The following is a 25,585-nucleotide window of genomic DNA, read 5'->3' as shown; positions in this document are numbered from 1 at the left end:
GTAGTACTTCTTGTGTATATATACCACATCTTCTTTATCCATTCATCCATCGATGGACATTTGGGCTCTTTCCATACTTTGGCTGTTGTTGATAGTGCTGCTATAAACATGGGGGTGCATGTGTCCCTTCAAAACAGCACACCTGTAAGGGATTATCTGTTCTTAAAGCTTGGTTTCTGGGCTTTGCAGTCACAGAACTGGGCTTGCACCTTGGCCCACTGTATAGCCCTAGGGAGATGACTCAGCCTCTCTCAGCTTCCCGTAAAGTGAGATTAAGGATGCCTGCTCTTTACGGTTGTTGTGTGGGCCAGACCAGACAATGCTTGTGAAGGCCCGAACACACAGAACACACAGTGTGGGCAGTGGGCCAGAACAGTGCTGGTGACATACTGCCTGGATTCAGGTCCTGACTCTCTCTGCCTCAGTCTCCTTGTCTATGTGAGGAGTAAAATGAGGATAGTACTTCATAGAGCTGTTGTGAGGATTTAGTGAGATAGAAAGCACCTGGAACAGTGCCTGGCACTCAGTCAGTGTTAGCATTTAGTATTAATCTGTCTTTGCAAGAAGAATGGGTAAAGATTTGGTTACCATTTGGTACCCCTGCTGCCTTGGTATTTCTTAGCCTCAATTTTCAGTCTTCTCAGATACATTCCTCTTCCTTAAGCCCATCCCTGACTGCACTGCTTTCTCTGCCCTGATAGCTTGACTGTAGTAGACTCTGATGGAGCAACCAGCTCTACCACTGCGAGCCTGACAGTGAACAAAGCCGTGGATTATCCCCCTGTGGCCAATGCGGGCCCCAACCAAGTGATCACCCTGCCCCAAAACTCCATCATCCTCTTTGGGAACCAGAGCACCGATGATCATGGCATCACCAGCTATGAGTGGTCACTCAGCCCAAGCAGCAAGGGGAAAGTGGTGGAGATGCAGGTAGGAGGGAGTGGCTTCTGCCTTCTCTTGCCCAGGGGAGTCAGAGCTCCTAGGCTGGCTGCCCTACAGAGGCTTCTTTTTGCCCCATTGTAATTACCAAAGTCAGATTTATATAGAACATTGAAGGTTAGAATTAAAAAAAAAAAAAACTTAGAAAATTTAAGGGGCCTTTAATGAACACATTAGCAAAGTCTTTGTCTTTAGTGTTTAGTATTAGAGAAAAAGATGAGATGAAAAAGGGGAGCTGTTCTAGAACAGTTCCAGAGAGTCAGTCTACTCTGATGCTACAAGGGTGCAGATCTTAATGAGCTCTGCCACAGATTGGAGTAGCCTGCCTGGCTAGATGGTGAGCATCTTCTCTCGGGAGATATTTAAGAAGAGACTAGATCTGTCACCAGGCAGGTAATGTAAGTAAAACTGAATAGGGCCTTTGGCTAATCATACAACATAACCCCTGACTGAGGTGGCCATCTGTGCCTCAGGTCCAGCTGGTTGTTGCCACATGGAAATATGCTCTCATATATTCCTAGATAGGCCAGCTTTTCAAGAGAAAATGGAATTCTAGACCTTTATGTGAAAATTTCCAACTTTCGGGGTGCTTGGCTGGCTGCTGTCACTGAAGCATGGGACTCTTGGCCTTGGGGTTGTGAGTTTGAGCCCCACATTCAGTGTACAGATTGCTTAAAAATAAAATCTTAAAAAAATTAAAAAAAAAGAAAATTTCCAACTTCTAAGACACTGCAGGCCAAACACAACGCCTGCAAGCTAGATTCAGCCCAGAGGCTGCCAGGTTTTGCTCACTCTTCTAGAGGAAGTTCCTGCATTGCCCTAAATTGGGTATAATGTTCCTTCTGACACTGTGTTTCCAAATCGGAGGCATGACTTAAAGCTCACATTTCACCTGGCTTTTGTTTAGATACGATGTTCGGTTTCTCTGCTGCTGCAGCATCTGCACGAACCTGCAAGGGGACAGCATGGCATTGCATAACCTCTTGAGTTGCCATGTTTTACTGAGGCAGCTTTGTTCTGATGACTGAGTGGCCTCAGCAGGAAGAACATGGTTTTAAAAGCATGTTGTTTTATTATATGCTCATGGCCTTCTTTCTGGCTTGGGTCATAAAGACTGATGATCTTGGTTATCTGTGCACAGTTTCCTGTACTCCTTTCCCTGGGGAGAGCTCTGACTTTATTTGAAAGTGCTGCTGTCAGGGAAGGTTGTTCCCTTGAAACGGGAACCTTTTACTTTCAACAGGATGTCCCACAGTGTTTGATGCTGCACTCACTAGCTTTAGAGAACTGGGTGCATCATTTAGACCAGAGTAGGACTTACTGTATGATGTTGTGATTCTGGGAGTCTGCTTTTCCACTTGTCTGTGTTTATACATCCAGGGTGTTAGAACACCAACCCTGCAGCTCTCTGCCATGCAAGAAGGAGACTACACTTACCAGCTCACAGTGACTGACACGATAGGACAGCAGGCCACTGCTCAAGTGACTGTTATTGTGCAGCCTGGTAAGTTCCAACCTTGTAGCGCAGACTCCTCTGTTGGCTGGTCCTTTGAACCATAGGGGAGAAGAGGGTTTGGGTTCTGAGCTACACAGCGGTAGTGGGAGGCACCAGTCCACGGGGACCCTGGCAACTTCACTTGTCCGTTCCAAGTGCTTTCTTCAGAGCTAGAGAGAAAGAGTACTTCACAGCCTCAGCTTGTGCCCTTGCCTTTGGCTAGTCATCGTGCCTTCGAGGGGACCTAGCAGATAGAGTCTCTGTTATCCCAAAACCTACCACGTCCTGTAAGGGATAGCTTAAAGCCCACTTCCTCAAGAAAGCCCTATCTTATCACTCAGACTCTTTCATTTGAACTCCCACAGTATTACATTTCAAATTTAGCATGGCATTACAACTTTGTTATGTTCTGCCATGTTCTTTCAGAATAGTTTTATATCTTTCAGTCTTATATTCATCATGAGCTCCCTGACCCACAATATCTGATTGTTCTTTGGGCAGAGAGGCAGAGTCCTGATGGCTTCCAGAACATATGTCCCGGTGGCTCCTCTCTTTTCCCAGCCAAACTACCTTCTTTTGACCTCTGTGTCTCTGTCTTCTAGAAAACAACAAGCCTCCACAAGCAGATGCAGGCCCGGATAAGGAGCTGACCCTTCCTGTGGACAGCACAACCCTGGATGGCAGCAAAAGCTCAGATGATCAGAAAATTATCTCATATCTCTGGGAGAAAACACAGTGAGTATTGACACAAAACCCTTATTTATGCAGCCTCCAGACCTTTGAAGAACAAAATGTCACTTGCTTTTAAGAGTTCACTTGTTCTTACAGGCTTATCCAAGGGGGCAACGGAGGTGGCTTGGTGACTGAGAAAGAAACGTTAGCAATCTAAACTAATTCTTAAGAAAATGATATAACATAATTTTTGTAACAAAAAAGTATGCTTATTATCAGCTAGTCCCCAGTTAGTACTTTGTGGTCCTGGTGCTTTTACAGGTACAATCCATCTGCCGAAATGCATAGTTTAATTACACTTGAGAGGCGGGATGGAAGGGGTAATGGAGCAGAAAAATACTGTTGCTCAAAATTAACTGGGTAAGGCTGGCAGTGTGGATAGGGCAGAGCAGCTATTAAAGAGAACTGAAAATTCATCTGCACAATGAAAGCATTACTCTGTTATTGTTTCCTTAAAGACATCATTTACCAATTATGTTAGTGAGAGGCCAAAGGCACTAACCAAAATAATACTAATTAAGCTGGAATTACCTAATCGAACCATTTCTGGTTCTCACAGTTTCTTTCAGCTCCTTTAAACCATAACAAATGGAACTCAGATTGTATGCAGGATCCCACAGAAAGCAAAGGAATTCCAAGAAGAGTTAAAAAGCATTCTTAGTTTCTAAAGGTAGCAACTAAGGACAGACTGGGTTTTTTTGTTTTTTTTTTGTTGGTGACTAGGGCATTCAAAATGGGTGGGAGGGGGCTATAATTTGACTATAGAAACCACTGGACTTTACAGTTGGTGAGTTGGATTCTAGAAATTCATTTCCTCAGCTCTTGTCTATTGTGGAGAACCTAATCCTCCTCAGCCCAGTGTGTTTGCGTCGTAACTGTTAAAGATAGCTGATAAACCTTCATTTGAGTAGAAATCGTATAGCAGAAATAGTGCTTAGAGTAGCTTCTTAGAGGAGAGTCTGTTTCAGGAGGGATGACTAGGGCCAGAGATTATATGTTTAAACAGCAAAATAAAGCAAAAACCTGGAAGACTGCAGATTTCTCTGGTCATCTCTTAATTTTAAACAAAGCTCTCTGGGGCGTTCTGCTCCTTGAACAGAAGGGCTCTCTGGTATGTGCAGAGTTGTGCCTGGATGTTGGCACAGAGCTCACTCTCTGGCTGCAGGCTGCTATGTGAGGCCACAGGGGAGAAAGAAGGATGCAGGGTGTCCTGGGGCCTCTGTGGCCCCTGTCTGGGAGCTCTGCTTCAGAGCTGCTAAGAAGAGGATGGTTTTGCTGAGAGTTCCTCTGCAGCTTTGGCCCATTTCCTTTCCTTGACTTTTCAGTGGGAGGGAGTTTGGCATATGATTAAGAAACGCATTTTGCTTCTTTGCTGGCAAGAGCAGAACCAACTACTGGGCCAGAAATGCTTTTCAGAAACATCACTCTGAAATCGTTCTTTTGATCAGGGACCTGCTCAGAGCGCTTTCTTCCTTTTACAAACTGGAACAGCAGAGTTTGAATGTTCTAGAAACTCATAAAAAGGATAAGGCTAGATGTGTTTGAAAGCTGGTGAATGGAATTTTCTGATCAGCAGGTAGCTGTATTTTGGTGCCAAATGACACTCTGTCCAGATGTAATATTTTTAAACATGTCCTCGCAAGGTCTGGGAAACAATAGTTTGTGCATCAGCTGAGGCAGTAATTGTCTGCTCCTGCTGAGTCAAGGATGGAAGAACAGCAGACAGGTACAACTCTACCCTTTGGTTTCCATCTTTGTCCAGGGGACCCGATGGGGTGCAGCTCGAGAATGCTAACAGCAGTGTCGCCACTGTGACAGGGCTACAAGTAGGAACCTACGTGTTCACCTTGACCGTCAAAGATGAGAGGAACCTGCAAAGCCAAAGTTCTGTGAATGTCATTGTCAAAGAAGGTACCTCCCTGTCTTGGGTTGGTGCAGCCTCTGGGTGAGATAACTGAGGAATCAGGCATCTCTTTTTTGGCTGCAGAAATTGATGAGAGACAAGGGGTGGGGGATAAGTTGGGGGAAAGGGCAGCTGTTATGAACTTTTTTTCTTTTTAATGTTTATTTTTGAGAGATAGGGGAGGAGAGGCAGAGAGAGAGGGGGAGACAGAGGATCCGAAGCAGGCTCTGTGCTGACAGCAGAGAGCCCGATGTAGGGCTCGAACTCACAAATCATGAGATCATGACCTGAGCCGATGTTGGAAGCTTAACTGACCGAGCCACCCAGGGGCTCCTGTTATGTGCTTTTCTAAAACAGCCTTTAATTGGGAGTGCCTATAAGGTGACTTTTAATTTCTTGTCACCCTTCCCCTGCCTTCCTTCTCAATTGAATAGGGAAAGAATTAGGTTTTTTCCTTTGCATTTTTATTTTGCCTCTGCTGCTGAGACCTGGGGTTTCTGTGACTCTCCTGCTAGCTGCAGTGACACCTGCTGTCAGACCTTAGAATGACTGGCCTGCACTGTAGTTTGCTCTGCTCCTCCTGTGAGCCAGCTGAGGCCAACTTGAGGCGAGCATTGATTGGCTTGCTCTGGTTTGCAGGCACGTGACCCGTGATGGCCTTGGGAGAGGGCTGTAAGCTGATGGGAGATGCGCAGGTGGCCTCCAGCTACAATATCTTGAGCTCAGTAGAGAATACACACCTGAGTAAACAAAGCTGCGGTGGGGGGGGGGGGGCAGGGGGCAGGGGGGTGGTGCAGGAGAAGAGAGGTCTTTTTTTCCTTTTTCTCTACTAGAGTATTAAGGAAAGAATAAAAGAAGATGTTCAGAAAATAACATTTTAGGCCATACTGTAAAGAGAATTTGTGGAATCAGCAGCATGAAACCTAACCTCCAGGTCTTTAAACGAGTTTGGGCCTTTGTTTCCAATCATCATGCGCTTCCCTAGCAAAGAGATGGAATCCTTCCAGGGGAAGCTGCTAGGGGACACAGAAGAAAACTATGCTTGTTCCCTCTGCTGTATGGTGTCAGAAGAATGTCACTCTGGGCGGGACTGGAGTCTCAGGACCTGTGACACTGGTGGCTTCAAATTTATACTATTAATCATGAGCTCTCTGGCTCTGCCTGGGTTTTATTTAGCATGGAGAGAGGGGAACCGAAGCCTGGTCTTCACTGGGTCCTAACCCCCAACTAACTAAAAGTTGGTTTATTGTCAAAAAATTCTACTACACTGTTAGTTGCTGGCATGGATAGGCAATTAAAACAGTTCTCCATTTAAGATGCTTTTTTTTTTTTTTAAGTTTATTTATCTTGAGAGAGAGAGAGCATGAGTGGGGAGGGACAGAGAAAGACAGAGAGAGAATCCCAAGCAGACTCCATGACAGGCTCGATGTGGGGCTCAATCTCACGAACCGTGAAATCATTACCTGAGCTGAAACCATGAGTCGGATGCTTAACCAAGTAAGCTACCCAGGTGCCCCTTAAAATGCTTTTGATGTTAATTTCCCCATTAGCATCATGAAGAAGCATTCTTTCTTTTCCAGAATGTTATGTCATTTCATTGATGTCTCTTTGGTTAGAAATGAACAAACCACCTGTAGCCAAGATAACTGGGAGTGTGGTGATTACCTTGCCCACGGACACAGCAGAACTGGATGGCTCCAAGTCCTCAGATGATAAGGCAATAGTCAGCTACCTCTGGACCCGAGATGAGGGGAGCCCAGCGGCAGGCGTAAGTGCCAGGAACTAGAGAGCTATATGGGGTCAAGGTGGTGAGATGGGGAGAGGAGGCTGAGCCAAACATTCCAGTATCTGTTTTAACCAAGGGGTCTTGTGTCAAACCTGGATTGCCCTCTGAAATCCAAGGATCCTGAATGACTTTCCTAGGGTCACTCTGCAAGTTAGTATGGCACAGAATATGTTCCTCTGCCCTGATCTTGGCAGCTGTGGGCTTCAGAGCTGTTACAAAAGCAGGAGCTTCCCAGAGGGGGCCTAGTCCTAACAGAAGCAGTACCTGACCCCAAGAAAGGAGTGTGGTCTTGCTCTGCAACGTAGCCATGTTGTTCAACTCCATAGGAGGTGCTGAATCACTCTGACCACCACCCGATCCTCTTTCTTTCCAACCTGGTTGAGGGCACCTACACATTTCACCTGCATGTGACTGATGCGAAGGGGGAAAGTGACACAGACCGGACCACCGTGGAGGTGAAGCCTGGTGAGTTCATCTGGCGCTGGGACTGGGTGGGACTGCCGGCTCAGCCCAGCAGGACCTCAGTCCTGGGACCCCTTCTGCCCAGCAAGAACAGAGCCAAGTGGCAACGCCAGCTTCTAAACACTCTAGAAACCCCAAGCTGAAAAATCCATGGAGACTCTGTTCCAGCAGTATCCCTTCTACCCATACAGGAGTGAGTGTGGATCCCTGCTCCCCAACTCATCTCAGATGGAGAAACTGAAACTCAGAGAGGGCAGGGCTTGCTCAGCGTCACACAGCAGTTGTGTCAGAGCCAGGCCTTTGTGCCCCTAGTCCAGCACTGCCTACTCACCACGTGACAGAGAGAGGGCTTTGGGTGCTTCGGGAATCTGAGCAGAGAAATAACTTGAGTCATGATGCCTCATCAGCACACAGCTGCAGAAAACAATTTATTTTTATAAGTTGAGCCTCAGGCTTTATCTGACAATCCAGGGAAAGTAAAGTAACTGATGTCCTTTACATTTTTCAGATTTATAGAGATAAAATTTCTTTCTTCCATAGAACTATATTTTTATTTTGCTTTGAGGCTAGATTAGTATTAGGGAGGAAATGAGTGTGGGGTGGGGTAGAGCTTTATAAATTCCTGAGCATCTGATACGAAGGTATTAACTTTAAATCTACTCTTGTTTATATAGGCCAAGCTCATGTACAGGTATCTTAGATGGGAAAGGATCTTGGCAGGTCTTCCAGTCCTTGTCCTACCTCTATGAAGGACAACAGCCAAGACACTGTAAAGTCTCTTCTGTGTTTAAAATCAGATCACAGATAGTCTACTAATTATGTAAATGATACATCAGAACAGGCAAATGGTGCATCCAATTATGGGAATAAGGTATTGTGATTAATCACTTAACTTCCAAGTGCAGCACAGCCTCTAGGACACAGAAATGAAGGACAGTGGTCTCACAGTTCTAGAGCCGTAAAAATATTGTGCAGCTGTGATATTGCTCTAAGGCGAAGTCCTTGTTTCTTGGCTGCCTGGAAATTTTTTGTTTACTGTTTTCAAACCTGTAGGGCTGATGCATTTCCAGGATCAATAAGATTGTTGAGATGGACATTTTCCCTCCCATTGTTGTAGACAGAGCACAGCAAGGCACTGAAAGTCAGACACAGATCAGGAGAGATTGTACATATCCCCCACTTGGCCTGGAGAGCTCAGCAAAGCCAGCTGGGCAGAAGCTTTGAGAACAGACCTCGAAGTGTTCTTCTTTCCCACTCCCTTCACCAAACCCCTACCCTCCCTGTTATGGCCTGATCCCCAGCACACGTGTGGTAATTGTCAGGTTGGTATAGAGCTCTCCACACCAGCCCCAGACCGCATTAGTAGCAATTCAGTATGGTCCCTTGCCATTTGCAGGAGGTCAGCTGCATTCCTGAATGCTCTCACTACTTTTTCTCCTGTGCCAAAACAGACACACAATGGCAGGTCTGTGTTAACTCTCCTACTTCCAAAGCCATGACTGATCCACATGCTTTCCAGATCCCAGGAAAAACAACCTGGTGGAGATCATCTTGGATGTCAACGTCAGTCAGCTAACTGAGAGGCTGAAGGGGATGTTCATCCGCCAGATTGGGGTCCTCCTGGGGGTGCTGGATTCCGACATCATTGTGCAAAAGATTCAGCCGTACACGGAGCAGAGGTAGCTGGGCAATGAATGGGGGGGAGAAAAGGAAAGACCAGGGGCCCCCTGGGCTTGTTGATTGAGCTAAGAAATAGTGTGGGTAGATAGAGAAGGGTGGGCTCTCTGACCAAGAACCACTCATGGTGTCTATTTCTTTAATGAAATTTTCTCTTCTAGTACAGGTCACATAGTCTGTACTAGATACTGCAGCAGGGTACCAGGGTACAAGGTCAGAAGAGGTCCGTTATCTTGAAGGCCATAGTCTCATAGGGAAAATAATCAAGATGAGTATGTAACATCAGTACACGGTGAATTTGACAGAATGTGTGGGTGTCATGGAGACACACAGAGGCAAGGCCAATGAATTCTTCCAGAGGAGCTGGGGCAGGGTGTGATCCAAAGATCTTCCAGAAGAAGTAAAACTTACATTGAGCAAGCATAGAAGGACTGGGAGGAAATTCATAATAGCTGAAAAGTATGAGCCATGATCCTGTGGTATGAAAGTACAGAGTTCTCTCTGGAGGAAGTCATATGGTTCAGAGCACTTACCAGGCCCAGGACATGGTGGAAGATAAGACTGGCTGTGTAGATGGAGAACAGTCATAAGCAAGTCGGGGAGTTTAGTTTTAATAGTTTGGGAAGGGGGGGGATTCAAGTTAGATTCCTTTATGTGTGTGAAGTTTTTGTTTGTTTTGTTTTTGGAGCAAGGAAATTAGAAATTGTTTTTGTTTTTTGTTTTTTTTTTTAAGGAAGACCCCCTAGTGTGGAGGCTAGACCAAAATAGAGAGATGCAGAGAGAGAGACAGACAGACACTAAAGGCTGGGGAACCAACCAGGAAGCTTTTGAACTAGTCTTAGTAAAAAAGCGATAAACCTAAGTTAAGGTAGTGGCAATGGAATGACAGAAGAGAGAAATGAAAAGAAAATAGAGGCAGATCAGCAGGACTTAGTAATTCTTTGGAATGAAGGGGAATGAGGCATCAAACATGAGGCTTTAGGTTTTGATGCCTGGATAGATGGTGAATGCCATTAACTGAGATTACGGATACAGAAGGAACCAGTTTCAAAGAAAAGATAACAGTTTTGACTGTTGAATTTAGGGTGTCTCATGGGTTACATGGAGAGAGATTTCATCAGACAGTGGCAAATACGGGCTGGAACCTGGGGCAGAAGGAAAAGCCGAAGATAGGGAATCACTGCATACAGGCAGGAATCAAAGCTGAAAGGACAGATGAGTCCCACTGGGGGTAATGTCCAGCACTCTGGAGAACCCCAGTATTTAAGGATAAGGCAAGGAGAAAAGAGCCAGCAAAGGAAACTAGGAAGCAACAGTAGAGAAGTGAGTGAAAAAGCAGGTGGGAGTGGTCTGCTGGAAGTTAAGAGGCGGCTGGCAGCTAGGGGCTGCCAGGGGATTCAGATGCCACAGAGGAAGAATATGGTGAGGACACAGGTTTTGGCTTTATGATTAGATCGTCAGGACTACAGTGAGAGCATTTTACTTAGATGTTGGGGACAGAGGGCAAATTCTGTCATGGTTGGAGGATACAGAGATGGTAAATAAAACACTCTTCGAAGAGGTTGGTGCTGAAAACAAGATGGGAGGTAGATCAAAAGAACACCTTTTAAAGATAGGAAATACTTGAGCACTTTTATAGACTCAGGGAAGGTGCAGAGGAAAAAGTAGAAGGTGGAGACTGGGGAGGTGGGTTCCAAATAGAGGCAGGTCTCGGGGACTGGCTGTGGGCAGAGTAGGTGTGCCACTTTCTCTGGAGATGGGAGGAAGGGCAGGAAAATGTGCTGTTAAGGATGGATTTTAGAGACAGGATGGCATTCGAGAGCATTGATACTAGCGTTCTGGGTTTTGTCTCTGAAAGTGGAGGCCAGGCCATCTGCTTTGAGAAGGTGGGAAGGAGGTGGGCAGCATGAAGAAAATGGTAAAGGTTAGGTACAGCAGTTCCAGCAAAAGGATGCTGGCTTTGAGCAGCATTGAGATCTCATCCAAGGTTAGAGACACGAGGTTAGAGTGGTGGCTCCCAATTCTAGCTACTTGATAGCACCACCTGGAGCTTTTATGAAGGTGCCATTACCTGAGCCTCACCCCCAGGGATTATGATTCAGTTGGTCTGGAGTGAGGTCTGGGCGCCTGAAATTTCCATGCTCTCCAGGTGAATCTAACACTGAAGTTTCACCGGGTCAGAGCATGATAATAAGACCTTTTTTTTTTTTTTGGGGGGGGGGGTGGTGGTTTTATTTATTTTTGAGAGAGGGGGAGAGACAGAGTGCTAGCAGGGGAGGGGCAAAAGAGACAGTGGGAGACACAGAATCCAAAGCAGGCTCCAAGCTCTGAGCTGTCAGCACAGAGCCAGACATGGGGCTCGAATTCATGAACCATGAGATCATGACCTGAGCTGAAGTCGGATGCTTCACCCACCAGGCCACCCGGGCACCCCAGGGATTTTCTTTGTAATGTCTGCTGGCAGCCTGTGAATAGGAACAGGGCAAGTGGCTGCCTGGATTGACCCAAGCTGGTGGGGATTGGCTGGGCAGAAGTAGTGCTAAGACATTAGCAAGAGTGCTGCTGGACGTGTCACAGAAGGGTTTGCCAGCACACTTGCTCTCCCTGCATCTGGAAGATGATGCATGAGGAAGAGAAGCAGCACGGTGGCTCTGGGTTTCTGACTTGGACTGATTGGCCAAGTTGAGGAATTCAAGAGGATAGGCTTGCAGGCAGGGAGTCTATGATAGCAGGAAAGAGCATGGGGCAGACACCAGACAGACCTGGCTTTTGAGCCCTGCTCCATTAGTGTCTGCTCTGGGATGATGGGCAAGGTACTGCCCCTCTCCAAGCCTAGCCTGCCACTTGTACACTTTTGTAGGATTGTTACTGAGAGTTAAATAAGAGAATGTTCGTATCCCTACCACACAGAGAGTGCTCGGTTGCTGGTTATTGTAAGTTTATTTTGAGACCTGTTGGGTTAGAGGTACCTAAGAGAGATACGGATGGGGTGGATGTCCCAGCAAGCTTCTGCAGATGTAGATGTGGTCATTCTGGAAAGACTAGGGGAGAGGAGATAAATATTTGAGGGTTATTGGTATATATAGAGAAATTGAAACTGTTCGCATGGATTAGGTAACTGGGAGAAAATAATGAGAAATGGACCACACATTTTTATGACAAAGGTCTGTGTCTTGATTCTGAAATTTATAATACCCCACCCTTAGTCTCACTGTGCAGAGGACTTTATGAAGTCTTTTATGACAGTGCTTCCCAAACTTTTATGTCATGATACACATAGGCAATGATGCTATGTGTATGGCACTTTGGGATAAATAGACAAGGCTGGTTATACTGGAAGCAACTGGTCTGGGGCCTCCGGGTCCCAGCCAGCCACTCTGTGTGCTGAGGGGATCAATATCTTGGGCACACCTACAACCCAGCGTGACCCACTGATTGAGAAGGTTCATTTGTGAGACTAACATGGAGTCAAGGGGGCTCTCCAAAAGGCCTCTTAAGGCCAAGGCATAGACAGCAGACTTTGTGCCCATATAGAGGTGAGATCAAACATGGCCTACCCTGGACAGAAGTTGACAGAAAGCAAACAGATTCTGGACATGGGGTAGTATAATCTTGCACCAGCCACACCACTGTGTGGGGTCTTCCTTGTTGCCGTCACAGTAATGATCATTTGGCTGTTTTGACCCATGGATAATGCTTTGATGCTGTCCAACAACATACATTTTTCAGAGCATTATGGTTTGTCCTATAGGTAACCTAGGCACAGACCCAACAGCACCACACCACAGTCTTAGCTGTTAAAAGGCTGACAGCAGAGATGTAGTTGTAACCAAATCTCCATTTTCCTGACCTCCAGTTACTTGTTTGGAATGGGTCGTCTTGTTAGCTAGGACAGCTTAGGGCATTTCTAAAAGCATAGGTGTTGCAGTCAGACATACCAGGGTTGGAATTTGGCTCTGCCATAATTAACTGTGTGACCTTGGGCAAGTTACTTAACCCCTCTGAGCCCTAGTGTTGTCCTCTGTAAAATGGAGAGGACGCTGATAACACCCTTCTCACTGGCTTGCCGTGAGAGAATGTGTCTAATGCTTCGCACAGTGTCTGGCATAAAGTGCTTAGCAAATGGCAGCTACTGCTATTATTGCTGACGGCTTCAGCTCATTCATACTGTTGCATGTCTCTGCAGCACCAAGATGGTATTTTTTGTTCAAAACGAGCCTCCCCACCAGATCTTCAAAGGCCATGAGGTGGCAGCGATGCTCAAGAATGAGCTGCGGAAGCAAAAAGCAGACTTTCTGATATTCAGAGCCCTGGAAATCAATACTGTCAGTGAGTAATTCTGGGAAGCTGGGAATACAAGCCTGCCCAGTGCCCACAGTTCACCACAGTCCTGCTGTCCTCAGGCTTCATCACCTGTTCTTGAGGAACATGGATATAATCGCTTAGCTCCACTACCAGGGACATGGAAGAGTCCTGACTTGTTGCAGAGGTTTTAACCTGGGGTCCATGGGTCCATGAGCTAGTGTTCAGAGGGGCAAGGAGTTTGAATGGGAAGAAAATGACATCTTTATTTTCACTCACCTTTAACTGAAGTTCATTATTTCCCTCTGTTGTGAAGGTGGGCGACGAACTCCAGTAATATTAACAGAACCTGTGACTTTAAGGCAATAGGAATCACAAATAACATCATAGCACACTATGTGATGAAGTATCATTACTACTCATCACTACTTCAAAATCATGACAGTTGTTAGACTCGCTTCTAAATCTTGTTACTTGATGTTTTCATAAAGACATGTATATGTATAATTAGCTTAGAATTTTATATTCAATATTTAAAAAACATGTGCAATATAATTGCTTTCCTTTGTAATACCATGTATTTTATTTTGGCAATTAAACGATGCAAAGAAGGGGGGGGTCTGTGGGCCATGAAAGATGACGTACTGCTGGCAGAGAGTAACAATAAGTAAAAGCAGCCGGAACTGTCTTCAGTGGCCTGACTGCTCCAGTTTCATCTGACCGTGGCGATGATCACGGGCAATATGCCCGAGCTGCAAAAGCCCTCGGGGTGGGTGTCCCCACGGGCCACAGCAGGGGCTCTGGCAGCTGCCAGTCTGGCTCTGACTCCTGTTGACCTTTTCCCTTTCCTACTACTTTCAGCATGCCAGTTGAACTGTTCTGACCATGGCCACTGTGATTCATTCACCAAACGCTGTATTTGTGACCCTTTTTGGATGGAGAATTTCATCAAGGTGCAGTTGAGGGACGGAGACAGCAACTGTGGTGAGTTTTCTGCCTGGCGCTGTGCCAGCTGGTTTGGCACTGACTGTAGTTCTGAGTTGAGCAGGTGGGTGTTGGTGTTTCCGAGGCAGATGAGCAAGCGAGGAGAAGAACTCTGTGTATTTTCTGTTTGCAGAGGACTTTTACTTCCTTCCTCCACGCTGCTCAGGGTTAGAGCAGAGCTCTGAAGCAGTGTTGTACAAAGAACCAAGCTTAAATCAGACCAACTGCAAATTGCAGCCTAGATCAGACTGGCTGCAAGGCCTCCTGTCTTTTGCGGGGTGTCTCTGTGCCATAGCCTAGTGGAAGTCTGCAAGCATCTGTTCCCCCTTTCCTTCTGGGAAAGCTCTTTACAACCTGCTACACTGCCTCAGGGTCTCAGCAGGGATGGTTTAGAAAGGTGAAAGCTTCAGCTGCCTACAACTGCAAGGTCTCACCTTCCCTGAGCAGCCTTCCTGTCTGCAGAGCGAAGCCACCTGCCCGAGGCCGAGGCAGCCCAGACTGTCCTGCTGGCCCCTCTCTCTTCACAGCCCTCACCATTTTGTTTCTCTTGGCAGAGTGGAGCGTGTTGTATGTTATCATTGCTTCCTTTGTCATCGTTGTCGCCCTGGGAATCCTGTCCTGGACTGTGATCTGTTGTTGTAAGAGGTAAGATGGATTCTCCTTGAAAATTCATTAGAGCTTCTAGTTGTATCTTCATTCATTAGGGAGGTATCTGGCATTTTCCACGTGGAAGGTGCTAAGTCTTGGGGGGTCCCTCCCTTCCTGTCACTGTTGAAGTCGTTTGGCCCACCCAAGGCATGCACAGAAAGGCTTTCCTTACCCTCTGCCACTCCTGAGGGCAGGAACACACCCCTCAGCCAAGTGGCTGTCACTGCACTGATGCACAACCTGGGAAGCGTGGCCATAGCCATCATGGGCCTGGAATGTGGACCTGAGTCACATCTGTCTAGGATATGTGTTCTGTATTACTCCACTCCACCTGTCTCACCACTTGACACATGAGTTCTCAATTTTTATGCCTTCCTTTCTAGTTGGGATTCACGTCTCTATGTACTTTCACGTAACTGTAGACTTAGATTAGTCATGATTAAGTGTTCTAGTTTTTTTTGTTTGAGTCTTCCTCTCAAATGATATTTATTTATTTATTTTTTTATTTAAAAAAAAATTTTTTTTCCACGTTTATTTTTTTCTTTTTGGGACAGAGAGAGACAGAGCATGAACGGGGAAGGGGCAGAGAGAGAGGGAGACACAGAATCGGAAGCAGGCTCCAGGCTCTGAGCCATCAGCCCAGAGCCTGACGCGGGGCTCGAACTCACGGACCGCGAGATCGTGACCTGGCTGAAGTCGGACGCTTAACCGACTGCGCCACCCAGGCGCCCCTCAAATGATATTTAATGGGAATATTTATTGTATGCTTTTCATTATTAATAATAAGTATGATTTCTACACTGCTGTGTGCCAGGCACCATGATAACATTTTGTAGGTAATACTTTTTAAATTATAATTTTTTTTTAAATGTTTGTTTATTTTTGAGAGAGACAGAGACAGAATGTGAGTGGGTTGGGGCAGAGAGAGGGAGGCACAGAATATGAAGCAGGCTTTAGGCTCCGAGCTGTCAGCACAGAGCCTGACGCAGGACTCGAACCCACGAGCTGTGAGATCATGACCTGAGCTGAAGTCAAACGCTCAACCAACTGAGCCACCCAGGCGCCCCTGTAATACCTTTTTTTAAATGTTTATGAGAACCTTTGCTCATCTTACAGCTAAGGAAATGGAGGCCCAGGAAAACAACTCCACCTGTCCACGGACACACAGTTAATACGTGACAGAGCTGAGATAGAGCCTGCAATATTGAGCCTAGGTTTCACATGAAACCTAGAAAGTGAAAATAATTTTTGATAATTTCCACCAGCCTGAGACAACCACCATTAGTAGATGCTTTCTTTCACTCCCCACCCCTCAAGCACAGGGTTTTTGTTCTCTTAATGTAATAGGGAGAAACTGTGCCTGACTCCACGTTGCCTCTTTCCCTTGCTGCTGTGACCTACAGCTTAGAAACTTCTGCTGGGCCCTGTACGTAGGCATGTTAATCATCGAAGGAATTTTGCTTATAGCTGAGATGAACAAAAAACTGTTGTTTTAACCTGAGACCTACCTCACTCAAGGAGATAAGCAAGTACCTTCAGATATGCCTGTGCTATGTTTGAGATTCACAGAAACGTGATCAGATTCCTACAGATATCAACCATCTTAGGACAGAGAAGTTACACAGCCTTCCTTGGATGTCTGCAGACATCAGTCACCTTTCGACTCCAGCCTCCTCCCACTTCCTCCACCCTAACAGAAAAGCTCAAATATCATGCTGGGGGAGATGGTTCTTTGGGACAGGAGTCTGCCATCTCCTCGGTTTGCTGATTTTTGAGTGAAGTCGTTTTTCTCGCCCCATTCATCTTTCCCCTTGACTTACTGGCCTGTGTGTGGCGAGCAGGACAAGCTTGTACCCCATTATGTTTGTGTTGTTAACCAGTCTCTCCTTCCTTGCTGCTGTGGAGCGGTGGCTCCATGGTAAGATAGTCAGAGCTGCCTTCCTTTCCCAGAATCGGTGAGGCATTACTTGAAGAACAAATCACAGTCGCCACCTTCCTGCAGCTGCGAAAGCAAGGGAAAACAGTCCTCCCATTAAGCAGCTCTCACCAGGACGGGGCCTTCTATGTAGTCTGGCCGTCACCCTGTGGTGAGCTCCCTAATCTCACACAGAACCCCCTTCTTGAGCAGCTGTGGGGATTGTGTTTTTCAGGCAGAAAGGAAAACCCAAGAGGAAAAGCAAGTATAAGATCCTAGATGCCACGGATCAGGAGAGCCTGGAACTGAAGCCAACCTCCCGAGCAGGTAGTGGCCCTGGGGGTTGGGGACGGAGGCCTCTAGATTTGTGCACTCTCCCTGTGAAGAGCTACTGTCACTATAGTCCCCTCCTAAATGTGTTGCTAACAGCTGTTTGTTCTAGAAAAGCATTTTGACTCTTGCTTGTTAAACGCTGAGGGCTGACCTTGCCCTGCACTGGCAGAAGCTGCCTGCTGGGTGAGCTCTGATCTGGGGCTCACTTCTCAGTATTGCTTCTCTTTGCAGAAGGACTAAGCCTCTTGCTTTCCTTGGCATGCTCATTCCCCTCAGGGATTCCTCCTGGCTTTCAGCTGTTCATGCTGCCCCCTGTTAGTCATGCTCAGGGACCTTGGTCTCTTAGGCCTGACAAGTCTGTCCTTTCTGGGCAGACAACAAGGTGTGGCAGCAGTGGGATTGAAATCAGTGTCTCCAGCTGGCCTCTTCCTCAGCTGGCCTTCCTCTTCCATCTTCCTCTACCTTGTATTTGGCAGATAGATCCATGGGCTCCGCTGGTGGCTTAGAACAGGCAGGAGGGCAGCTTCCCTGCTGGTCCCAGTGCACAGGACTCGTCTTTCAGGTGCCTCCCACCAAGGAATCACCAACTGCACAAGCACTGAGATGGCTTGGGTGATGGGGCTGGAGGTCGGGGTGCACAGGGGCTCCCTTCCTTGGCTGGGTGTCATCATGGGTGAGGTTTCCATTCATCATGAGGCCACAGGACCTGCATCGCCTGTTTATGGAACTCTAGGTGGGGCTATTCCTAAACACTCTGCCAACAGAACTGTTTTTATACAAAGCATTTATCAAACATGTTCATACTTAAAGCTTTGTATTAGGAGAGACCAGAGGGGAAAACAGAGAGTTCTGACACCCTGGCTCTGCCCTCAGAATTTCAGTCTACTGAGGGAGCACAGACACATTAGAGGCAAAAAAAAAAAAAAAAAAAAAAAAAAAAAAAATGCTCTCGGGCGGCCTGGGCTCTGCACCCATGCACCTTGGTTAGAGAACATCTTGGGGTGGTACCTGGAGGTGGTGGGGCTTGTAAAACCAGAGAAGTAGAAACACTGAAATGGAGCCTGGAGGTAAAAACATGCACAGTCCACCCCCCAGCTGGTGGCCAAGGTTGTTTTCATGTTACTCTGAAAGTTTTCCCACCCCTCAAAATCCTTTGGTGACTGACTGTGGTCTGGCTAACGTGGCCTTGGGTGAGCGCTCATCTGTTGGCTTCTCTGAGATCTATCGCCTCGTTGACTTGGTTCATATTTCTGTCCAGAAAGCTCTTTGTCATATTTGTCATCCCTCCCTTAACCTGTAAATGTCATGCTCATCTGTCACATGACTGTTTTGGAATTTCTGTCCCTATATTAGTTCTGTATCTGTCCCCTTACCAGTCAGTGACATTGGTGAGGGCAGAGATTGTGTCTTATTCCTCTGTGCATATGGATTGAGACCACTGTTTGCCAGGCCCTCTGCCAGATACCAGTTACATACGGTGAGCCAGACAGACTCTGCTGCTCTGGAGCTTCTATGAGACAGACATGAAATATGCAAACTCCCAGATACACAGCATGTGATAATGAAAGGTCTTTGTAAAGAAGAACACTTGAACTGAGACCCAAGGGACGAGTAGGAGTTAGCCACATAAGGACTCTGTGAAAACGCATTCCAGGCAAAGGAGCAAAGTCGGTAAAGGGCCAGCTGCTGGAAGCAGCAGAGGGCATTTGAGGAAATAGAGGAAGGTGACATACTGGACATGGTGAGCACGGGGCCAGTGGCACGAGGCTGCACAGGTGAGCAGGGACCTAGCTGTGGGCTCCTTCTGAGAGTAGTGGGCAGCCACAGGCACCTTTTTAAGGAGGTGAATGGTCTGATTTGGTTTACATTTTAAAAAGAGACAACCCTGGCTGCTGTGTAGGAATCAGAGGGGCAAGAGCAGGTAAAAGAGGATTCAGTGGAATGTCCTAATGGTGGAGAGATAGTAAGATAGGGAGAGGCACGTAGATTCCAGGTACCTTTGCAGGGAAGACTTGATGCAGTTTGTGGCATGTTAGCTGAGGGGTGTGGGAGAAAAGGAGACGTGCAAGCTGGTCCTGGAGCTTCTGCTCTGAGCAGGTGTGGGTTGGGTGGTACTGGAGAGGAAATGCCGGAGAAGAGAAGTGTTTGCTTCAGGACGCTTGCGAATGGTGTTGAGGAAATGACGCTGGAAGATTGGTGAGGACAAAAGTGCGGAAGGTTTTGAACATCAGCCAGAGTTAAGCATTAATTCTGATGGTGACAGGAAGTGTCATCTTGAAAGTGCTGGCTTAGGAAAATTAGTCTCTAATGACACCTGTAATTGACTGAAGGGGAGATATCCCATGTGGAGGCCAGCAAGGAGACTTTTGCAGTGGTCCGAGAGGGAGGTGACGATGACTCAACCAACATGGGGTCAACAGGATGGAGGACGGGAAAGGTCAGGGCTGACTTCTGACCTGAGGGACAGAGAATGATTCTGTAGACACAATTAAGACATCAGTGCAGTGCCGGCTGGGGTAAGAAAAGATGAATTCAGTTGAACCCAGTAGAACAGTTGGACTACAAGTGTCAGTGTAAGAATCTTCTAGATGCTGGTGAGGGCCAAAACAAAAGTGGGTCACATCCCTTCTGGGGAAAATGTTGAGGGACCAAAGAGTTCAGAGCTGAGGAGCCCATGAAGGGCCGTCAGTGAGGGAAGAGGTGCACCATTAGGGAGCAGTCAGCAGTATTAGCTGTTGCAGACAGGGATAAGAATTGTCCATGAAGATGACACTGGGGAAGTTTCTGGTCACCTGAAGAGCTAGAGTAGAATGGTGAATGGTAGCAGAAGTGAAAATGTAGGTTGTTCCAGCAGTAAGTATGCAGTGAGGAAATGGAAGCCCTAAATATTGAAAAAAAGTCCTTTAGAAGTGAAGCAGGGTGAGGCAGAAGACAGAGGTAAGGCTCCTGAGGAGAGAGGGAATGGGGCTCAAGAAAGGAGAGGGTGGGGGACACAGGGCTGGGTGATAGCACCAGGAAGTGCTGCGTTGAAGAGGCAAAATGGGCAGGAGGCAGACATCCAGTGAAGGGGGGGGCAGCAAGGGAGAGCCCAGTTGCATCTGGGTCACCAGGAGGAGAAAGAGGAGAGTCAGGAGGCCCTTCTCTGTGGGCAGTGTGTAGCTGAGGGACAGGTGAGAGCCCCCTTGCGCTTGGTCTTCTGGCTCTGGCCAGCAGATCAGTTGTGGACTCAGCAGATTAGTGGGTGCACCCCAGAGCAGAGCCACTAGCAGGTGGGGGAGAAGGGGATTCAAGCCTGTCAACGTAAGGCACGGAAGCTGATAGGTTGAAGCGTGGATTTAACAGGCCCCTTGCGAAGAAAGGTAATGCACGTGGAAGCGCGCTGACAGAGACCCTGTCTGCTGGGAACCAGGCTGAGCTCTGATGAGGGCTGCCTGGGGAGCCGGTGCACCCGCCTGGGTGAGCTCCCAAGTCAAGCCTCAGGAGACCTGCTTTCCGTTCAGCGACTGTGGTTTTGGGTTTGTTTTTGCTATTCTGTTGATTTTCCAAAGCTTTCTTTTGAAGCATATTAGATTGAACCATATGAAATTAATAGTGTGTGACTTTTTTGAACCCATAAAAATGGTAGTTTTTTGTGGTTCAGCCCAACGGACAGCTGGATGGGTTTCCTGCAAGTGAACGTGCCCATAGAATCAGCTCCCTTTCTTTCCCGTCATCCTCTTCCTCCTGCCAATGTACTTCTAATATTTTAGTTTATATAAAGGGAATCACTGTATTTGGCCCTTTCCATTCACCATTACACTTATGACTTCCCGATGTGCTGTCAGGCAGAGCAGTAGTTTGTCCATTTCCTGCTGTGTAATTTCCACTGTATTAATACATCTGGCAGGTGTACTGTTGACAGGCAGTTGAATTCTTTCCAGTTGTGGCTGTTCTGAGGAGTGTGGCGGCAGAAGCTCCTGTCCAGGCCCAGCTTGTACTGTTTAGTGGGTGAGATCGCTCAGTTCTCCAGGCAGAGCAGGAGTGAGTGTGGGAAGGCCCTGGGTGAGTGCTGTCTGGTATGGTGCTGGGTGCATGTCTCCCCCTCCCGCTCCTGTCCTCTGTAGCTGTGGAGGAAGGAGGGCTTTGGGGAAGAAGGGAAGCTTCATGTGGGCATGGGAGGGAAGGCTTCACAGGCACAGAGGGGAAGGGGTTGAGCCTCCCCTGGGCTTCGTTCTTATGTTGGCCCACTGTTCCCGCCACACTGGAGAAGCCTTGGGACACTGGTATCAGCTTTCCTGGCCAAGAAGGGGCAGAATGGCTGAGAAGCATCTCAGGACATTACTTCAGTGTTTTGGGGGATCTGGGTGGGACCAGGGGGAAGGGAGAGTGACTATTGGATATGGGGTTTCAAACATACCTCACCTGTCTGGTCACCTTTTTCAAAAAGGAGGTAGGTCAGCTCCAGGGTGGGTGGTGTAGGGCCCAGAACACTACCACGTGGGGTTTTCTGTTGGCACTTCCCACGCCTCATCCTGTGGCTTTTTGTTTTTTCGGTGTGGTTTCTGCAGCCACAGGGATAGGTAGTGAAGGTGACTGCAATGGCTTGCAGAATCTCAGGCATCCTTTCTGAACTTAGGTGCTTCTTATGGGTCCTTGTTTGTGTGTTCTGATGCGCTGATGGCCTGGGACTGTCTCTGGGAGTCCCTGGTACTCCAGTCATGCTCTCTGCTTCTAGCACCCACGCAGTGGAACCAGAGCAAGCATCTGTGGGGAGCGAGGTTGCGTACTCACTCGATGTCGGGAACTCGGGCAAGCCCTTTACCATCCATGCTGAGCCGGGGTATGGTGAAAAGTTTGTCCTCTAGAGCTGAGTTCTCATTTGTCGTGCTTTCCTGCCTCCTGTGGGAGCTCTTTCCTGTTCATAAAGGGAGGTGATAAAACATTGCACATTTCAACAAGAGGAGAATGGGTCATTAGGTGGCACTGTTAACCAAAGCTAATAGATACTGGAGACAAGGAATCCACATTCCAACCCAGTTCTGTTATTTCCCCTGTCCCTCTGTTCCTCTTCAGGCTGGGAGAAGGGTACAGGGTGTGGCTGAGGCCGAGGAAGGTTTTGTGCTCCTGAGCCTGGATTCTCCTCTCTCTCGCAGGCATCAAACAGAAAGGCCCAATGCTGAGCAGCAGCCTGATGCGCTCTGAGTCGGAGCTGGACAGTGATGATGCCATCTTCACGTGGCCAGACCGAGAGAAGGGCAAACTCCTGCATGGTCAGAATGGCTCCGTGCCCAACGGGCAGACCCCACTTAAGGCCAGGAGCCCACGAGAGGAGATCTTGTAGCTACTTGGTCTGTTTCCTCAGGGTAGGGGTGGGCAGTGCGAGTCCAGAGCATTGCCAGGCTGGTTCTCATACCTCCCATGTCCGTGGGCAGCTGTTCTCCCAGCGTCTGCTGGTCATTCCACCCTAATACCCTCAACCAGAGCTGCTGGCACCTGAATCCAGAGACTCTCTCCGGGAACCCTGAATGAAGCTGTGAATGAAGAGGTTTCCTCTTTAAAACCCTTCTGGTAGCCGCCCCCCCCCCCCCCAAATGTCCTCACCTCAGGGCCTGCTTTTTCGCAAACCCCTCCTCTGCTCCAAGGGCCGTCCAGCCAGCTCCCAGCTGCCTCTCCAGTTCCCTGTTGGCAGTGTTGCTGCTCCCAGGGCACCCGCACAGCAAGTCCTGGCTGTAGAACAAGCACCACCAGCCTCCTGCTCCGAGAGCCTGCCTGTGGGCACATTCTTTGTTCTCTTCTTTGGGACAGAGCCGTTATCTTTTCGCTAGGTCCAGAGAAAGTGGAACCCCGTCCTCACCACTGATGCCCTTGTCCAGCCTGAGATTAGGGGAGGACTGGCTGTTTCCGGAATGGAGGGGCCCCTCTGGCTGTTGGGCCATCTGTCAGACAGCTGGGCTGGCCACAGACCCTTTCCTTCATCCTGACCTGCTGCTTCAGGGCTCAGGCCCCCATGCCCTGCCCGCAGGAGACAGTCACACGCTGACTGGAATGTGATGGCATGAGCGCATGTGTGCGACTGCCCCATGGCGGTCTCCTCTGTGTCTGTCTTGTGTGTCCCTTGCATGTGTGTGTGTGTGTGTGTGTGTGTGTGTGTGTCTCAGAATGTGCGCACATCAACTCCTCATAGGGCTCTCGGCTACTTGTGAGGCTACCTGGACAGACTTTTAGCTCCTTGGAGCAGAGACTTCCTGAATCCCTCTGGCCCTGTCACTGGTTCCTCAGCCATGGTCATCCTGGGTGTTGGGGAATGGGAGCTTTGGGGGAGTGACTTTTTGAAAAGAAACTTAGTTTACACTACTGCACTACTGTCTGTTGTGAGATGATTAAACATGCTATTTAATTGTATGTGTGCCTGCTGGGTGTGCTGCTTTGTGCTACACTGCTGACCTGTACCATGGGTCCAGCCACCTATGCATCCCTGGGATGCGATAGCCTCCAGTAAGGAAGTTGTGGGCCTTGGCATCAGTGTGTGTGGCTGATGGTGCTGAGATTCCGCCTCAGCCGCTGCCTGGCCACTGGTGCAGGCTCCCGGCCTCTGCTGGCCAGCTGCTCCCCCCTGGCTTTCAGGGAGGGGGTTTTCTGTCCTCTTCTCCAACCTTCTGTTAACACAAAAATGATTCATTCCTCCACCTTCACCCCACCCTCTGAACCAAGCAGGGAATTCAGAGTGTCCTAACGCCCAGGGTGTGGACTTTAGATTTCTGGGCCCCTGTGCTTCCCTTTTGGATTTTCAAAGCAATAGGGGTGGCCTCATGCCCCAGAACACAGTGCAGTGTTCATGGAGCAGCTTGCACAGCACATAGGGTAGGAGGAGGGCTGGTGTACAGTCTCTCTCCCAGGAAGGGGAGGGGAGAGGACAATGGAGCTCATACTCTACCCAAGGCCCTGCACATAAAACCCCCCTGGGCATGAGCAGAATTGGCTCTGTTTTCACAGATACAGAAACTGAGGCACAGCAAGAAATAACTCGGTCCACATACAATAAATGACAGAATTAGAACTCGGGCCTCGCAGAAGTCTGTGGGCTGGATCAAAAGCCTGGGAGGCCTGATGTCAGACTGTGGGGGATCGACTGTGGACTTTCTGATGGAGGTCTGGCACAGGAGGATGTACCTTTCTACTAAGTTCCCAGGAGACACTACGCTGCAGATCCGGGGCACACTGTGAGCACCACTGGTCTGGAAGTGCATATCTAGTGCAACGTTGAAGAGGAGCGGCAGCTGTCCCATCCTGAAGGTTGGAGGTAATCACAGAAGCAAAAGCTTGATTTCGCTTCAGGCCAGGGATACAGGTTTCCTCAGGGCTGCAGGTCAGGCTACACAGGAGGAGAAGGTGGGCAGGAGACCAGGACTTGATCACTTACTGGCCTTCTGGACTTGTCCTGTTTTGGGGTGTGGGGCTCATTTCTACATCTTACCTCAGCCACAGCTCACTGAAGGATATGCTTTTATCTCCGAGATGATGAATTTTTCATCCCCTACTCTTCCCACTGAAAAAAGGACAAAACCCAGAAACCAATGCTGCTGTCCTGTTAGGCATATTTCCAGTTGAGTACAGGAAATATTCAGCATTACCAAAGCACCAGTGTCCCCTTACTCATCGTCTTGTCTCTACTCCTTAGCACAGTGGCTGATACGCACTTCAGAGCGTGCCTGTGGTGAGCACAGTCTAAAAGGGTGATCCATCCTAGAGATGTGGGAGATGTGGCTTCTCAAAGGAAAATGTCAGCTGAACAAGGGAAAAGATGGCAGATCTTGTCACTGCTGAACTGAGCTGACACTCCAGGGAAACATGGCCTACTAAGCTCCCAGAGGTATTACTTAGGAGAATAAAGAGAAGCAGTTAAAATATGAACAACAAAATAAGATTGGGGTGGGGGTGGGGGGGTCAAATAATGATTGAAATTAAAGTAAGCTAAGGTCCTTCCAGTAAGCTAAGGTCCTGGATTCAAGTCAAGTATTCATGTTATAAATATTGAGGACACCATTAACAATTAGTAACTGGCATATGTAACATCTGCACCAGACAAGGGAAGAAAAAAATACTTCAATCAGTGAAACCGTACAGGAATGAAGAAAGCAGTTTTTTAAAAATGTGACCAGGGGCGCCTGGGTGGTGCAGTCGGTTAAGCGTCCGACTTCAACCAGGTCACTATCTCCCGGTCCGTGAGTTCGAGCCCCGCGTCAGGCTCTGGGCTGACAGCTCGGAGCCTGGAGCCTGCTTCTGATGCTGTGTCTCCCTCTCTCTCTGCCCCTCCCCCGTTCATGCTCTGTCTCTCTCTGTCCCCCAAAAAATAAATAAACGTTGAAAAAAAAATTCAAATAAATAAATAAATAAATAAAAATGTGACCACTTAATGGGCAAAAGTTGTCA

At 47.9% G+C, this 25,585-nt stretch overlaps 1 protein-coding gene and 1 long non-coding RNA gene across 8 annotated transcripts in view; one reads left to right on the top strand and one right to left on the bottom strand.

Annotated features, from left to right (window-relative positions):
• Positions 1–25,077, top strand: part of KIAA0319L (KIAA0319 like) — a 98,428-nt gene extending 73,351 nt beyond the window's left edge. For 4 of the 7 annotated variants that reach the window (XM_045035530.1, XM_045035531.1, XM_045035529.1 and 1 more), the window contains 13 exons: positions 702–930; positions 2,320–2,443; positions 3,037–3,169; positions 4,929–5,077; positions 6,686–6,837; positions 7,182–7,320; positions 8,837–8,996; positions 13,181–13,323; positions 14,158–14,280; positions 14,835–14,925; positions 17,079–17,170; positions 21,891–21,995; positions 22,309–23,557. In XM_045035530.1, coding sequence (XP_044891465.1) covers positions 702–930; positions 2,320–2,443; positions 3,037–3,169; positions 4,929–5,077; positions 6,686–6,837; positions 7,182–7,320; positions 8,837–8,996; positions 13,181–13,323; positions 14,158–14,280; positions 14,835–14,925; positions 17,079–17,170; positions 21,891–21,995; positions 22,309–22,496 — 1,828 coding nt within the window. In that variant the 3' untranslated portion in view covers positions 22,497–23,557. Of the gene's footprint in view, positions 1–701; positions 931–2,319; positions 2,444–3,036; positions 3,170–4,928; positions 5,078–6,685; positions 6,838–7,181; positions 7,321–8,836; positions 8,997–13,180; positions 13,324–14,157; positions 14,281–14,834; positions 14,926–17,078; positions 17,171–17,652; positions 17,739–21,890; positions 21,996–22,308; positions 23,558–24,148 lie in introns of those variants that run through there. The other 3 variants (XM_045035532.1, XM_006934561.5, XM_003989848.6) reach the window with 3 other exon arrangements.
• LOC123379561 lies at positions 11,916–14,158 on the bottom strand. Its single transcript, XR_006584157.1, has 2 exons — positions 13,576–14,158; positions 11,916–12,035 (listed from the first exon to the last, which is right to left on the bottom strand). It is a non-coding gene; the product is annotated as an uncharacterized LOC123379561 (long non-coding RNA).
• Positions 25,078–25,585: the final 508 nt, after the last annotated feature.

This window comes from Felis catus, chromosome C1 (genome assembly GCF_018350175.1).
Source record: "Felis catus isolate Fca126 chromosome C1, F.catus_Fca126_mat1.0, whole genome shotgun sequence".
NCBI lineage: Eukaryota > Metazoa > Chordata > Mammalia > Carnivora > Felidae > Felis > Felis catus.
The sequence above is the reverse complement of the archived record's forward strand: the minus strand, read 5'-3'. Positions and strand labels throughout refer to the sequence as shown.